Raw genomic sequence first — 13,737 nt, 5'->3', positions numbered from 1 at the left:
TCTGATTCTAGCGACCGTCGAAAGCATAGGTGCTCGATTACGCAGCAAAATCTCATTAAATGCAACGTGAAGGAACTGGGAAAATGCTTCATTCAACAGGAGTGTCCCTTACTGACAGATTGAAAGGGATGCGGCAATCAAATACAGTTCGGTTTAAGTGGCAGTTCCATTTAAGCGATTTCTGTTTACTGAGAGCCTACTGTAATACAGTAAATATATTACATCAAAATGCTTTCTTGTAACACAGCTTTAGTTAACTCTTTCATGCTTTTGCTGAAATGAATACATCACGAAACCTTGAAGCAATAGCAAGTGAATATGTTAACATATTATAGCTTAATAGAAAATACATTCACAACAGTCTGGATTAGTTTTGTATCAAATGCATGGTGTGTCTTACTCGTTTTCAGGGCAAGATGGCCACTCCACCGAGCATGGTGTCCAGCGGTTATGGGTCACAGGCCTTGTCCTCGACACCGCTCTCCAGCGAGGACTCTGGGTCACTCCGGAGTGTCGGGGGAAACGAAGACGCTGGCACCCCGGACCTGGTGGATCCGAGGCCTGTGGCAGCTGCCGACAGCCAGTCCAACACGAGGTAACTGCACAGTTTGTTTGCAGTCCTTGCAAAATCCCGTTGTGAAGTTCCTAGTCATTCTGCAAAAAGTAACTTTGCTAATTTCACACACAATGACTTCAGTAGATAGTTAATAAAGCCAGGATTTCCTCAAATAGAGTGTGACTCAGCTACTTTAGCGAGAGAGTGCACTAAAGGTTAATGAGATTAAGGTTACCATTGGTAGAAAGTGACTCAACCAGTTTAGCACAATAATTTCAGTAGGTAAGTAATGAAGTCAGGATTTCCTCATGTAAGGAGTGACTCAGCTACTTTAGCAAGAAACACCTTCAACAATTAATGAAATCAGGATTACAATAGGTAGAAAGTAGAGCTGTGCGAATAGCAAAATTTTTGGTGCGAAGTGAATTCGAATATTGAAGTGTGAGCGCGAATTGAATCGAATATTTTTCGGATATTTCTCGAATATTTCTAAAATATGTTTCGAATACTTCGAAGCAAAATTCAGAAAAAAAGTTTGAGAGGATTCCTAAGCATATTCTTATGAGATAGCAACATGAAAGTCTTTCTTTTTTCTTGGTTGATGAAGCGTTAGCGGGGTGGTGTTTCATAGTTGTCTTATCAGGAATGAGGCAATGTAGAAGCTGAATTGTGTTTATGTATATGATTTGCTGCAACCAAAGTGTTGCCAACAACACTACACGTGATAGGTAAAGGTGTCATTTCCTCAGCCTCTCCTCCTGTTTCAACTTGTGTGGAAGCCCAACTGATGTGGCGGACAAGGGTGTGCTCCCTTCAAGTCCTGAGTTCCAAATCTGCCTCGTAGACGTCGATGTATAACAACATCTGAAATTTTGGATGCTAAAAAGCTTCGGCTTCCGATTTTTCGGACTTCCTGCCCAAATTTCATGTCCAAAACAGCATTAATTGAGCCCCCACCTCTGCCACATCTTTCATCTCCATGTTGGAACCAGCGTTTTCTTGAGTTAATACATTTGCGACCGTAGCAGGGCTTGAAAGGCAGCTTTGCCGCTATACCGGGGTGTAATGAGGTGAAGCATATTGAAAATCTAGGGATCACTCCCAATCGGACGTTGACTGTGTCTTGGCGAAGTTCAACCGTAACGGAGCTTGAAAGGCAGCTTTGCCGCAATGCCGGGGTGTGATGAGGTCAAGCATACTGAAAATCTAGGGACCACTTCCAATCGGACGTTGACTGTCTCTTGGCAAAGTTCGACCGTAACGGAGCTTGAAAAGCAGCTTTGCCTCAATACCGGAGTGTGATGAGGTGAAGCATATTGAAAATCTGAAGGGGTCACTTTCAATCGGACGTTGACTGTATTTGTCTTTGGGAAGTTCGAATAATAAAATTCCAGTGTGAATCGAATTGAACAGCAAACACTATTCGAAAAATATTCGAAATTTCGAATATTCGCACACCCCTAGTAGAAAGCGACTCGACCAATTTAGCATATAATGACTTCAATAGCTAATTGAGTGAATGTTTGCTTAACTTTTAAGTGACCGTTTTTTGCATGGAAGCCCATCAAAAGTTAATGAGATCAAGATTTCCATTAGTTGAAAGCGATGCAGATAGTTTGGCATGTAATGACATCAAAAGGAATGAAATTCAGGCTCCCTGTTCAGAAATAGATTTAGCAAGTTTTGCGCATAATGGCGAAAAATGTTAGTGGGACCAGGATTTCTCTATCACTGATAGATCAAAAGTTTTATGTCTGTGTGTGACTAAATGTCCTTCATGCATTCTCGTTTGTTACCACCAGTTGCGACAAGCCACAGGAGAAATCGGATGGCGCCGCGGAAAGAGCCAAAGACCGCCAAGAAGCCAACCAGAACCACCTAGACAACATCGACGAAGCGGGGGAGAAGAGCTGCCGCGTCCAAAACATTAAAAGTACAATCGCAGAGGACAAGCTGCCTGCCGCACCTACAGTTCAAGAAAATAGAAACCTGCCACCTGTCGCCACCTCCGAAATGCAGAGTTTGTCACCGGACGCTGCCGTCATTGGCCTGGTGAGTATCACCATTGCTTATGGTGTTTTTCCAAGCAAAGCTTGTTATAACTCGCCAAATTCGGTGGCGTCGTACGTGAAAAACCTGGCACCGGCGAGCGTACAGAAATGTGGCCCTCATGGGTGCGCGTCACATGTGTATTTGTATGCGCCATTTTCCAATAATTCTCTCGATCGTGGGCTTCTCGGTGATCAGTCATTTCTGATATGGCAGGCTGGTCTTTTATCGACGTGACTTGTCATTTAACATTGCCACATTTCATTGTTGCCTTGATATATGAATGCATTGCCGTCATTGTTGCTTGTAGTAACTGAAGTGCTGCGCTGCTAAGCACGTGGATGAAGGTCCAATTCCCGGCATGGAGGAAGGAAACAGTTAGGAGGGAGCATTGTGAAATGTGATAGAAAGAAAGAAAGAAAGAAAAGTAGTGCATCAGGCACGCACACGCCAAGCTTCACTTGCCCCAATTTTCTAATAGGGCAAGGACTCCTTCAATTTTAACAGCGAAGCTGTTTTTGGTCGAGCCTTTTATGTCCAGGATCCATGGTAATGCTTGTGGGCATCATAGACAGGTATGCACCACAGACATTGGGTAAATCCCACTATTCACCACTGGTCCACTAAAAGTGAAGGCAACAGTTAGCCCAACAAATGGGTATGTGCCACAGAAATCTGTGCAGCCTGTCAGAAAACTATCATCAAAAACACGAACGTGCCACAGAAATTGGGTAAATCCCACTACACACAACTTCCACTAAAAAGGAAGAAAACAACAGTTAGCCCAACAACTGGCGTGCGCGTTGCCACAGTCACACCACTGTCACATGATACTTTGTGGTTATAAAAGGTTCTGGCTATACTACTACCTCAAAGCTTAACAAAGAGTGTTTAATAAAGAGCTGTGATACAACATATCTGAAAGTTTTGCAAAACATAGAAATGCATTAGCCTGACAAAGGAAACGCCACCAGCTTCGCTGTTTCATCGGTGTCCGCGAAGCGGAGCTGGTTGAAATTTCTTAAGGGATGTTAGTCAGCGAACATTGAATGCATCTAGGCTAAAAGACGATCCTTTATGTAAATCTTTCCGTCTTTCATATATGCCAGGAGATTACTTATGACAGCACTGAGAACTGACTGCTTGGTTGGGATTCCTTTTCAAAAGACAGGTAACAGCTTTAACAAGGGGACAAAGAGCCTGTCGGTGTGCCTTCTTTTTTTTTTCTTTTTTTTTAATCCCTCATCTTTAGGTCTGTGTCTTCAAGGGTGCATTGCAACGTCGTTTCTTTAAACTTGAGAAACAGATTGGAATAAGCATCATACTTTTCAATGACTACGTTCTGAAGGAGGCTTTTTAAAAGTGCGGAATAAGATCTGGCATAAAGAGCACAACATTTGCTTCCCCAATCCGCCTCTTTCATTTTCCTGTGCTGCCCTCTGCCATTTTAGTATAGGGGTTTGGTAGGGGCTGGGACAACCGGTATTGCCAGAAGCAAAGCCTCCGAGATGAAGAGACGTTTCGCAACTTTTCTGCTGGGGATGCACACATGTGCAGAGGCATCGTAAAAAAGGTGGATTTCCTGTCAACGTGCTTTCTCTGGAGCAGAGGGTTGCAGATAGCAACACCTTGTCTTTTGCAGCTTTCTTACGTTGGCGTCTGACAAACATGCTCTAGAGCGACAGAGTAGAAGTGACAGAGCAGGTAGGACGCATTAACAACTGCCGCTTCCTCATTCACAGGAAGTATGGAAGACTGTGCACAAGCACACAGACTTTCACTCAGGAGTATGCAGCCTATGATCATAAGCAAATTGCGCGCTCCTGACATCTGTGGGCTGCTGCGCTGGCTATGACGTCACTAAGAGTAGCGAAATAGAGAAGCACTCGAAAGTCACAGAAGAGGGGGTGCAATCCTTTATGTGAGATTGCAGGCTTTCTGCTTTGTCATCGTCGTCATCAGCCTGACTATGCCCACTGAAGGGCAAAGGCCCATTTCATGTTTCTTCAATTAACCCTGTCCTGTGCTTGCTGCAGCCACGTTATACCCGCAAACTCCTTAATCTCATCTGCCCACCTAACTTTCTGCCTCCCCCTCGTGCGCTTGCCTTCTCTTGGAATCCAGTCTGTTACTCTTAATGACCAGCAGTCATCTTGCCTTCGTTCAACATGCCCTGCCCATGCCCATTTCTTCTTCTTGATTTCGACTAAGATGTTTTTAACACGCATTTGTTCGCTGCCCACTCTGCTTTGAGCTGTGGGATAAAGTTTGGCACATGCATTCGTGCCGACATTGTTTACGCATAGTGAAGGTTTCCTCACCGTGTTCGTGAAGCATTGCAGTGACCCTTTACGGAAGCGAGCTGTTTGACTGTGCCGACTGGCATCGTGTGTCGTTGCAGACCCAAATAGTGCAGCGAAGGTCCCAACCCGCTTCGGGCCAGCCCGAGCACAGGCAGTCCTATCCGGCCGCCAGCACTCCGGCCAGCATAGACATGTCCAGTTCAGTGCCTGAGCTCAACCTGCCACGGTCCGGCTCACCGGCCGACGGCATCGGCCACACCTCCTCGTCCTCGTCCGACGAAAACCTCTCTGCCAGTACGGCCAGTGACGAGGCACTAGGTGAGTGCTGCGCTGCCCTTTCTTGACACTTTTACCTCATCTGAGCAGAAAAAAAGGTGTATTTATAAATTATTTGTCTTTCCTTGACGAGTATATCTAGTTCAATGTACTAATCTATGTGGCAGTCGTGTATATCACCGTTGCAGTATCTTGTTGCTCTTGCACTTTAGCATTTACTCCTGCATTTTAGGATTTTTTTATGGTCTGTACAATCTTGCGTGACCTCTCTCGCATAAACTTGTGCACTCAATAAACTGATAAGTCCGCTAAGAAATAAATAAATAAGATGATCGACGTTTAAAAGAGGTCCTGAAATTGAGTGACATGCAGAAAGAAGTGACATGTGGATGTCCCTCGGGTTACGCTTCTGCATGTTTGATGTGCAAATTTGACTGAACGAGTTTCGCTCGAAATGCATTCTTATTTTGCGGGTCCTTAATTGACAGTTAAACATCGGAATAAGCAGAAAGATGAGCACAGGACTTTCAGGCAACTGAAACTGGCTGCCAGTGGAGGTGCTCTCGCTCCTTGCAGAGCACATGTAACCTGCGTTCACTGCCATGTTATGCATAACGCTTAGTGATGATGAAGGAACACTAGAAAGAAACGAATCATTTCATCTGTATTGGTAAATTACTCAAATAGAGCACCAGAAATCAACACAAGACTAATGAAATTTAAATTTTTTTGGTACATCTCACCATAATCAACCTATTTCTCTGATCTTTCTGTGTCCATCAAAACACATGTCGAGATACAAACGAAGGAATAAATGCACGCATGTGTTTGCTTGTGTGTGCACTTGTCTGTATGCATTTTTATTTGACGTGCTCGCAGTTGCGAGTCATCCAAGTCTATGTTTCTCTCATTCACTGCATTGTTTACACTGGTTACGTCGGGAATGAGCATCCTCGTGTTTTGTACCTAAAGAAAAAACGTGCCTGCCACGGGAGTTGGCGCGCCCTACTTCACCTGTGTTTCTCTCTCTCTCTCTCTTTCTCAACACAGACACTTCCTCAACAGTCGATTGGACGGCCCCCGCGTGGATGGTGCTGGGCGAGAGCGTCATGATCAGCCCGTACAACAAGACGGGCGTGGTCTCCTTTCTGGGGCCAACGCAGTTTTCGCCCGGTCTCTGGGTCGGTGTGGAGTTGGACACTCCAACAGGTACGTCTGTCTGCCTTGTCGAGCCTTCCAAACTACACGTACAGCGCAGGGATACGTGTGGACAAAAAGAAGAAAATATGGACAGCCCTCTCCACATCTTCTTTCACACTAAACTGTTGGCATCTTCTTCTTCCACACTAGACTGTCCACATCTTCTTTCACACTGGACTGTCCATGACACGGGGACATAGGCAGACCTGTCCCTGTCTTTGCGTTCTATTTCCTTCACCAAATTGTAGCATATTGCACTGTAAACATACAGAAGTGTAGATAGATGGGCCAGTTGGTATGGATTCGTGGAAGTAAGCAGCACGAAAAGCAAGACAACACACGAAGGGAGGAATGAAAAGAACAAGCACTGGAACCCAATGTACTAGAAATAAATTGCAGAAGTGTGCTCTTTGCGCTGCTTACTTCCATGGATCCATACCAACTGGCCCAGCTATCTACACTTCTACCTGACAGATATCACATTAGTTATAGGCTCGGTTACCATAAGGACTCAGTAAAGTTATTGTGTATGTAGGATTTTGTTGGATTCAACAAAGTTAGAAATGGATAATTTACCGGGCTCTTTTGCATTTGTGGATGTCTGAAGTGGGTCCTTTCCTTCTGTGTGCTTTTTTGGTTGCTAGCCAGCTCGACACGAGTGTCAGGGAGTGTTTATGTTATTTAACACTGCACTCCCTTGTGTTAAAGATACAATGCTCTGGTCCTCTTTATTCAAACTCGCGAAATACCCTGACACTGTTGTTTTGTGATTGATCAGCTGAATTGAGTGAACTTTGCTGCTCTTAAAGTAATGAGTTCTGGTAAACAATTAGCTATTTCGCCCATAACTTTTGCTGCTTGAGTTTACTAGGATGCATATTGAAATAAAATGGTCAACTATTGAAATAAAACAGGCTGAACTGAACCTTTTTTGGTCAAATGTTATGCACAAACTCTTGTCTCCTTGCTTTTTCTTTTTTGCATGACACAGGGCGCAATGATGGCACTGTGGGAGGTGTGCGATACTTTGAGTGCAAGCCCAAGTATGGAGTGTTCGTGAGGCCCGACAAGCTGGTGCTGGACAAGAGGGGCCGCATGGTACGACAGAGCCGGGCTTCCGCGGCTGCCACCGCTTCTGCCAAGGGTGCGTTACACAACATTTTTTTTTCCCTGCACGGCTGTCGTGTTTACATGGTGTGCCATGGCACATATCGCTTCTTGCCTGTACGTAGTAATCATTCTTTGGAAAGAGTCTGAAATGAAAAATTTCTTTACCGTGAAATATATTGAGTGAGGCTTCTATGTCTTGTACCAATTGCATGGTGCTGTAGCAGAATGGAATTGCATAGTTGTATCCACATCTTAATCTCGTATTAGTGGTTGTTTTTCAGCTTTTCATTTGCATAATATCCTTAATTGTCTTGCTTATTTCTATCGTGTGGGCCTATTGTCACCTTTCCTGCTTGGACTGTAGGTCAGATAAATAAATAATAAAATAGCCTATGTCGCATTGCCTGCATAGTAAGAAACGGAGCTTCTTAGTCCTTTTCTGACATTTTCATTTAGTTCGCATCATTTGGCAGCCATTGATAGACAAATAACGAAGTAGCTTTTCTTGTCTGTTTGGTTGACACTCCCACAGCACCACAGGGCCCCTTATTCATCCACGACAGTTCACTTACTTTTTCACGTCGATTAGTCTGACAACGATAATGATGATGATGTCCTCCTTGCAGGAACTGGTCGGGACAGCATCATGTCGAGAAGCATGGGCAGCCTGCAGAGCAGCCGGGTGTTACTAGGGTCGACGGAGAATGTCGCTCGACGGGGCAGCGGCGTATCCTCCGAGATGATCCGGTCCACTACTTCAAGGTCCAGCCCCCGCTCCCACAAGTGAGGAGGAGACTGCCCACAGCAGCAGAGCCAGCCTAGGCATTCACTGACGAAGCATACATGCATCGCGTCCACTGAAACCCCCGGCCGCTCCCCTCCTGCCACCCGCCGCAATTTTCTGTGATGGTTCCTTCACGGCATTGCCCTGTTTTTGTTGTTGGATTCTTCTTGTTTTGTTTTTCTTTTCTCTTCTCTTAACCTTCATGTACACCTCGATGCTGTGACTTCTGTTCGGTTCGGCGGTTTTTAAAGAATTCAGCCCGTATTGCCGACTTCCTAATGCTCGGACCTCGCACGGCATTCGCGTACTGTAGCTTTGTTTTTTCTCGTACAGGACCACGTTCGGCCTCAGTACTTGCCCAATTTGCCCAGCGACAGTAGACGAGAATCACCGTCGTCCGCAAATGTCCGGCCGACGCGGAAAAGAACTGTCATCGAAAACACGGCGGATGACGGAGCGGTTCCGTCGAGCAAATGGTCCAGCACCACCGTCCGCTGGTAGGAGGAAACAAGGGGATGTAGTTCTCGTGCGAGATTCAAGCGCTAGCACGGCGTAACGACGAAATAACTTGTTTGACGTCCGTTGAACCGAGTACACAGGTCACGGCATTTTGGCGTTTTATTTGCTCACTGTTTTGGAGGAGGAAGAGAGGGAAAGCTGCATCGCGACGCTGACTCTGCGGAAGCGTGAGTTGTGCAATGATGTCGACTTCCGCAGGACAGCCCGTCACACTACGCGACTGGGCTTGAAATGCAGCTCAACGCATAGCCGTGCGAAGGAAACCGCGTGTGGCAGGTGTGGGGGAGCCGACGTCCACTGTGCCGGATTATTACGTCATCCCTTTGTACATGTTCCCCTTCGCATTTGTTCATAAGTGTACACCGATCCCAGCCCCCATCCCCCTCGAGTGTTCCTTCTCGTGTTCGCATGTTCTTTCTTCGATTTCTTTTTCTTCTGTGCTGCTCGAGGCGGTTGTAATCTCTTGCAATGCCTTTTGAAAGTTTTTTGCGGCAACCACTCGGAGCGCATTTCCTGTGTGGAATCATCACCACAGTGCCATGCTATGCCATGGCGTCTGTCGTAAAGCTGCGCAATGACCGAGCTGTTAATCTGAGCCACAATGCAAGGGCTCACCTGATAGCATAAATTTTTGCTACCGAAAATTACTCAAGAAAAGCCTGGCACCGCAGTTCAACTACCAAGGGAGCGGTGGTTTGTGAGTGAATTTTTTTACGATTTGGCTTGGCTTTCTGAGACATAGCAAACTGCAGCTTTTTTTATTTTTTGTCGAGTCCAGCTGCGTTGCATGCCAGTTGCACATCGTTTAATTAGAGTAGAGAAGAGCATTTTATCTTTATGACTACTTCACTCTTATGTAATTTATAGACAACATAAGTTGCGACACTCTTGAGTATGCGTGCCGCTCGACTGAGACTGCTTTAGAGCTGTGGCAGTCATTGTGTGTGACTGCTGTTATATGTTTTAGCGACGTATATTTATACCTACCATTTTCAACACAGTATCATTGTAGGGATTGGATCAATAATCATTGCCATTCAGCAGATTTGAGATGCCACCGTTAGGTCAAAACAAGAGGCCAGGAGGTCGTTTAACGTTTAAGGAAACTAAGTTTAGGCAAACCCATCTATCAGTCTATTCCCTTGCACTGTGCTAGAAATGTAGTACGCACAGAAAATAACAAGATTTATTTTCTAGTAATCTTAACGCGAAACTCTTATTGCAATTAGGACAGATTTCAGCGATCGTAACAGCGCAGTCATCACGAAGCGTGAAACAGATGCGTCGACCCCAATAGGCACTGAGCCTCTCAAAAGACACAGGAAATGCGCTCCACATCGTTAACGCCTTTTATCCTTTTTCACGAAGTCCGCCGTTCGTCGAAAGGGGGACGCAACAAGTCATTACGGCCGCAACGGCTGTCTGTTGCCTGATCTTCCCTCGAATTGTTCATTTCTCACCTGGTTAAACCGACTGTAACCTGCGTTATTTCTTCCGAGGAGAGGTTGGTCTGCCGTTCACATGTGTATTGCATCAAGGTTTCACTGCGTATTTGCTGGAACGGTTTTTGCCAGAAAGAGAGAACGTTTTTTGTGCTTGTTGCAGCAAGCTTGCCGTTTGTGGAGGCCAGTAATGGATTTAACCCTTTTGCTGTCTTTAAATTTCGACTTTCCGAAACTGCTCCCACGCTCGCGGGTTTCTCTTTAAATCGTTATTTTTCTTTTTCATTTTCGTCGAGTACGTTGTTGTGATCAAGATGTGTCGGAACACTCTCCTTCTTACGGTAAACGACGAGTTCCTGTTCTGAGTGAGTCCTGTTATCTTTATTTTTTTTCCTAGGTGCATTTTCTTTCGGTGTAACTCTGTTTTGTTCCCAAAGATTTCTAGGTTTTTTTTTTTTTGCATCTCTTGTTAAAGCTGTTTTGTTTGGTTGTATATTACAGAGGTATATTGTCCACATATAGGCATAGTTTAGAAAAGTATATACACGTATTGTGTACATGGCGCACGAGTAGATTTCGCATGCAGTTTTATCTTTACATCTGCCACCGTGCTTTTCGAAGTGTACTATATAGAAAAAATACGAAAGCGTCGACGCTCGCGGTTGAGAAATAAATGGACGAGGCGGGCGTCCGCGCTTTTCGCGTTTACTTGTTTTTCGCCGCACGTTTAGCACGTTGTTTCCAAGGCACACCGGTGTGATATTAAGGGAAAGTGACGTCGTTTTCTTTTTTTTTTAACTCTCTGTCACGGTTAAGGTCCATTTTTCATTCATTCCGGTTCCTTTCTGATCTGATTGGAACACACCGAGAGACACCCATTCTTCCTCATTTCATTGGTGAAAAGAAAATGCTTTGTTTGTATTCAAACGTAGCTAAAGTTCTGATCTTTGCTGCAAGTATTGTTGACCCTTAAAAAGAAACTAAAATAACAGCGTGCCTCTTTGCGGAGATTTGAAGCCGGTTACTCCTTTGTCCAAAAAAAGTATTTGTTTATTTTTCGACGCTGTTGCAGAGACATCATGGCGCGAGTTGTTCGGTCCTGAGTTGTTGGGTGCGAGAAAAAAAGGGTATTTGTAGAAGCGTAAGGTATCGATAAACATGAGGATGCTTTCGTACAGTGCATAGCACTTCGCAGCCTTGGCACTAGCAAGGACTGAAAGCAATACAGCTGGCTGATGACTATCGTGTATAAGTGTGAAAAGAAAGATTTTTTTTTTATTGCGTTGAGTTGACTTTTTTTTCGCTCAACAAACTTCCATCGGAGGACTTCTCCGCAAATAAGAGAGCTCACATGTATGTGTGTACGCTTTTTGTGCATTCCCACTTGACAAAAAGAGACATTCCATGACGTATGCACCGTTCCGCGGTTACGTTGTCCTTGCATAGTTTGAACGCGACTGCTTTTAAACTTGACCCCCAATCGCTTTCTTGCTTGGGCGAAGTGTTTCTCTTTTAGCGCAGACTGCCTGCTGTGCGTTTCGTTGTGCAGAATGTGATCAGTCTCTTTTGGCAACCAGAGCTTTGTTCTTGCCAAGCTTTCTTGGGATGCCACTCGTTCGCTGGAACGTCACACGAAGGTTGTTGTACTCTGGACCACGCTGTATCTCTTATTGTGTTTATTTGTCGAAAAGCTTAGGCCATTTGAAGGTCCTTACTTTGAAACCTGGCAAACATGTTTTTGTGAAGTTTTACTTTCAAGACAGCATTGTGTGTAAGCCTGAAAGGTCAACTGTAGCGATACCTTGCGTGATGCAAAAACACAATTTTAATGATATCACAGTTATGGAGAGGGAAGGCTTAGTGCAAATCTTTCTGTGTACAAAATGCAAATACTAAAGGAAAGACAAGTTGCATATTTTGGAAGCATCAAATGTAAGCCTCAGTAGCTGAATGCAGTGACACTTTACGTCATGTAAGAAATCTGTGCAGCAGTATTTGTGAATGCACGCACGTAACACAAGTTCTTTGTGCGACTGCTCTTCCAAGACGTCTTTCACGTATTTGAAAGGCAAAAGGATAGCATTGTGACAGCTGCTACTGTGCCGCATGCAATGTCATGTCCACATTATGTTGTAGCTGTGCAGAACAGGCACAGAATAGCGGGAAAGCCGTCAAAAATTTGTAGTCAATAATCGTATGACTTTGCCCCTGTTAGTGCTTCGGTGATGTTCTCTAACCGTTTTCATCAGATTGAGCTCGCGTAAGACGTCGCTGCCGTTGGCCTTGTGTGCAGCTTCTGTATAAAGCGTTAGGTCTATGACCGTTCTGATCACATACACACACACACAATAAAATGAAATATACTGTCCAATGTGTGTGCATATAATAGGAGTCACTTCATCATTTTATCACGTCATCTGGTAAAACCTACCACTTCAGGTGGCCGTTGCTGGTCCTGCATGTTTTCAGCGGTTATTTAGTTGAGCTCCGTTTTCCAGTGAAATTACAAAAATCACTGGTATAGCACATTTTTGGGCTGTCTCAGCATCTTGGCATATTTTTTCCCCATGCACTGCTAGTCCGGAGAGCGAGGCAGAGTAGCTGTTGAAGCTGCAACAGCTAAGCCTAACCGTATTTATTGGGCACGTATACCGTCTCGGTTGTGATCATTCACAGACTGTCCGTTTATCATGCTTCGTCTTAGCTCTTATGCATTAGAGGGACACGCCTGGCGGGTTTGACAAACGAAGAAAGACTGCCGTGTGCGTGTCCTATGTTATCTGGAGAAAATCCGGACAGCTTGCGCTTTCTTCGCTTTTAGCCTCCCCTTAGAAGCAAATGTCGTGCACAAAAAAAAAAGTCATTTCTAGCAGCAGGCAGTAAATTGTTTCCTCTCTCTCCTAGCTTACACGAAAAGTCATGCAGTTCACGTGCGAGTGAGTCATAGTCCACAACGTATAATCAAAACAAACCTAATCATTACTTTGTTTCCTTTGGTGCACTACTGTGGCGATTAAAAAGTGTACATCATGTTGCTGACGGATGTCCTTGCTGCTGGCCTACTAAGTCCATCAAATTTGGTCAAGGATCCATGTAGAATAAAATACCTACAACATAGTTTCAAATGCGTGTGCCTGATTCATTTCACGTTCTGGCGCTCTGCGTCGGATATTTGCGTCTTGGTCTGCGTACTGGCAACCATGGCAGCTCGGAGCAGCAATTGCTATTCTGGACATTGTCAAATTTCGCCATTGGTCAACTCTGATTGGCCCACAGGGCTGCCACAGGCTCTCTGATTGGCGTAAAATTCCACCATTGCGAAATGACAATATGGCGGAATCCGACAGTGTCCAGATCGAACAGCACCAATGGCCTCTTGTGACATGAACTGTCTACCGATAGCAACAAGCTGCGCAAATTGTTTCTGACCTGCGACTCGTCGAGTGAGATAAAAAAAAAAGTGGGAGGAGCAGCCTGACTTCAAGCAGCTTGGCTCAC

At 44.9% G+C, this 13,737-nt stretch overlaps 1 protein-coding gene across 3 annotated transcripts in view; it reads left to right on the top strand.

The window, feature by feature from the left end:
- LOC119374112 (kinesin-like protein KIF13B) overlaps positions 1 to 13,364 on the top strand; it is a 118,987-nt gene extending 105,623 nt beyond the window's left edge. For all 3 annotated transcript variants that reach the window (XM_049420292.1, XM_037644180.2, XM_049420293.1), the window contains 6 exons: positions 411 to 595; positions 2,359 to 2,608; positions 5,007 to 5,226; positions 6,235 to 6,393; positions 7,376 to 7,528; positions 8,121 to 13,364. In XM_049420292.1, coding sequence (XP_049276249.1) covers positions 411 to 595; positions 2,359 to 2,608; positions 5,007 to 5,226; positions 6,235 to 6,393; positions 7,376 to 7,528; positions 8,121 to 8,281 — 1,128 coding nt within the window. In that variant the 3' untranslated portion in view covers positions 8,282 to 13,364. The remainder of the gene's footprint in view (positions 1 to 410; positions 596 to 2,358; positions 2,609 to 5,006; positions 5,227 to 6,234; positions 6,394 to 7,375; positions 7,529 to 8,120) is intronic.
- The last annotated feature ends 373 nt before the right edge of the window (positions 13,365 to 13,737 follow it).

This window comes from Rhipicephalus sanguineus, chromosome 11, assembly GCF_013339695.2.
Source record: "Rhipicephalus sanguineus isolate Rsan-2018 chromosome 11, BIME_Rsan_1.4, whole genome shotgun sequence".
Classification (NCBI taxonomy): Eukaryota; Metazoa; Arthropoda; class Arachnida; order Ixodida; family Ixodidae; genus Rhipicephalus; species Rhipicephalus sanguineus.
The sequence above is the reverse complement of the archived record's forward strand: the minus strand, read 5'-3'. Positions and strand labels throughout refer to the sequence as shown.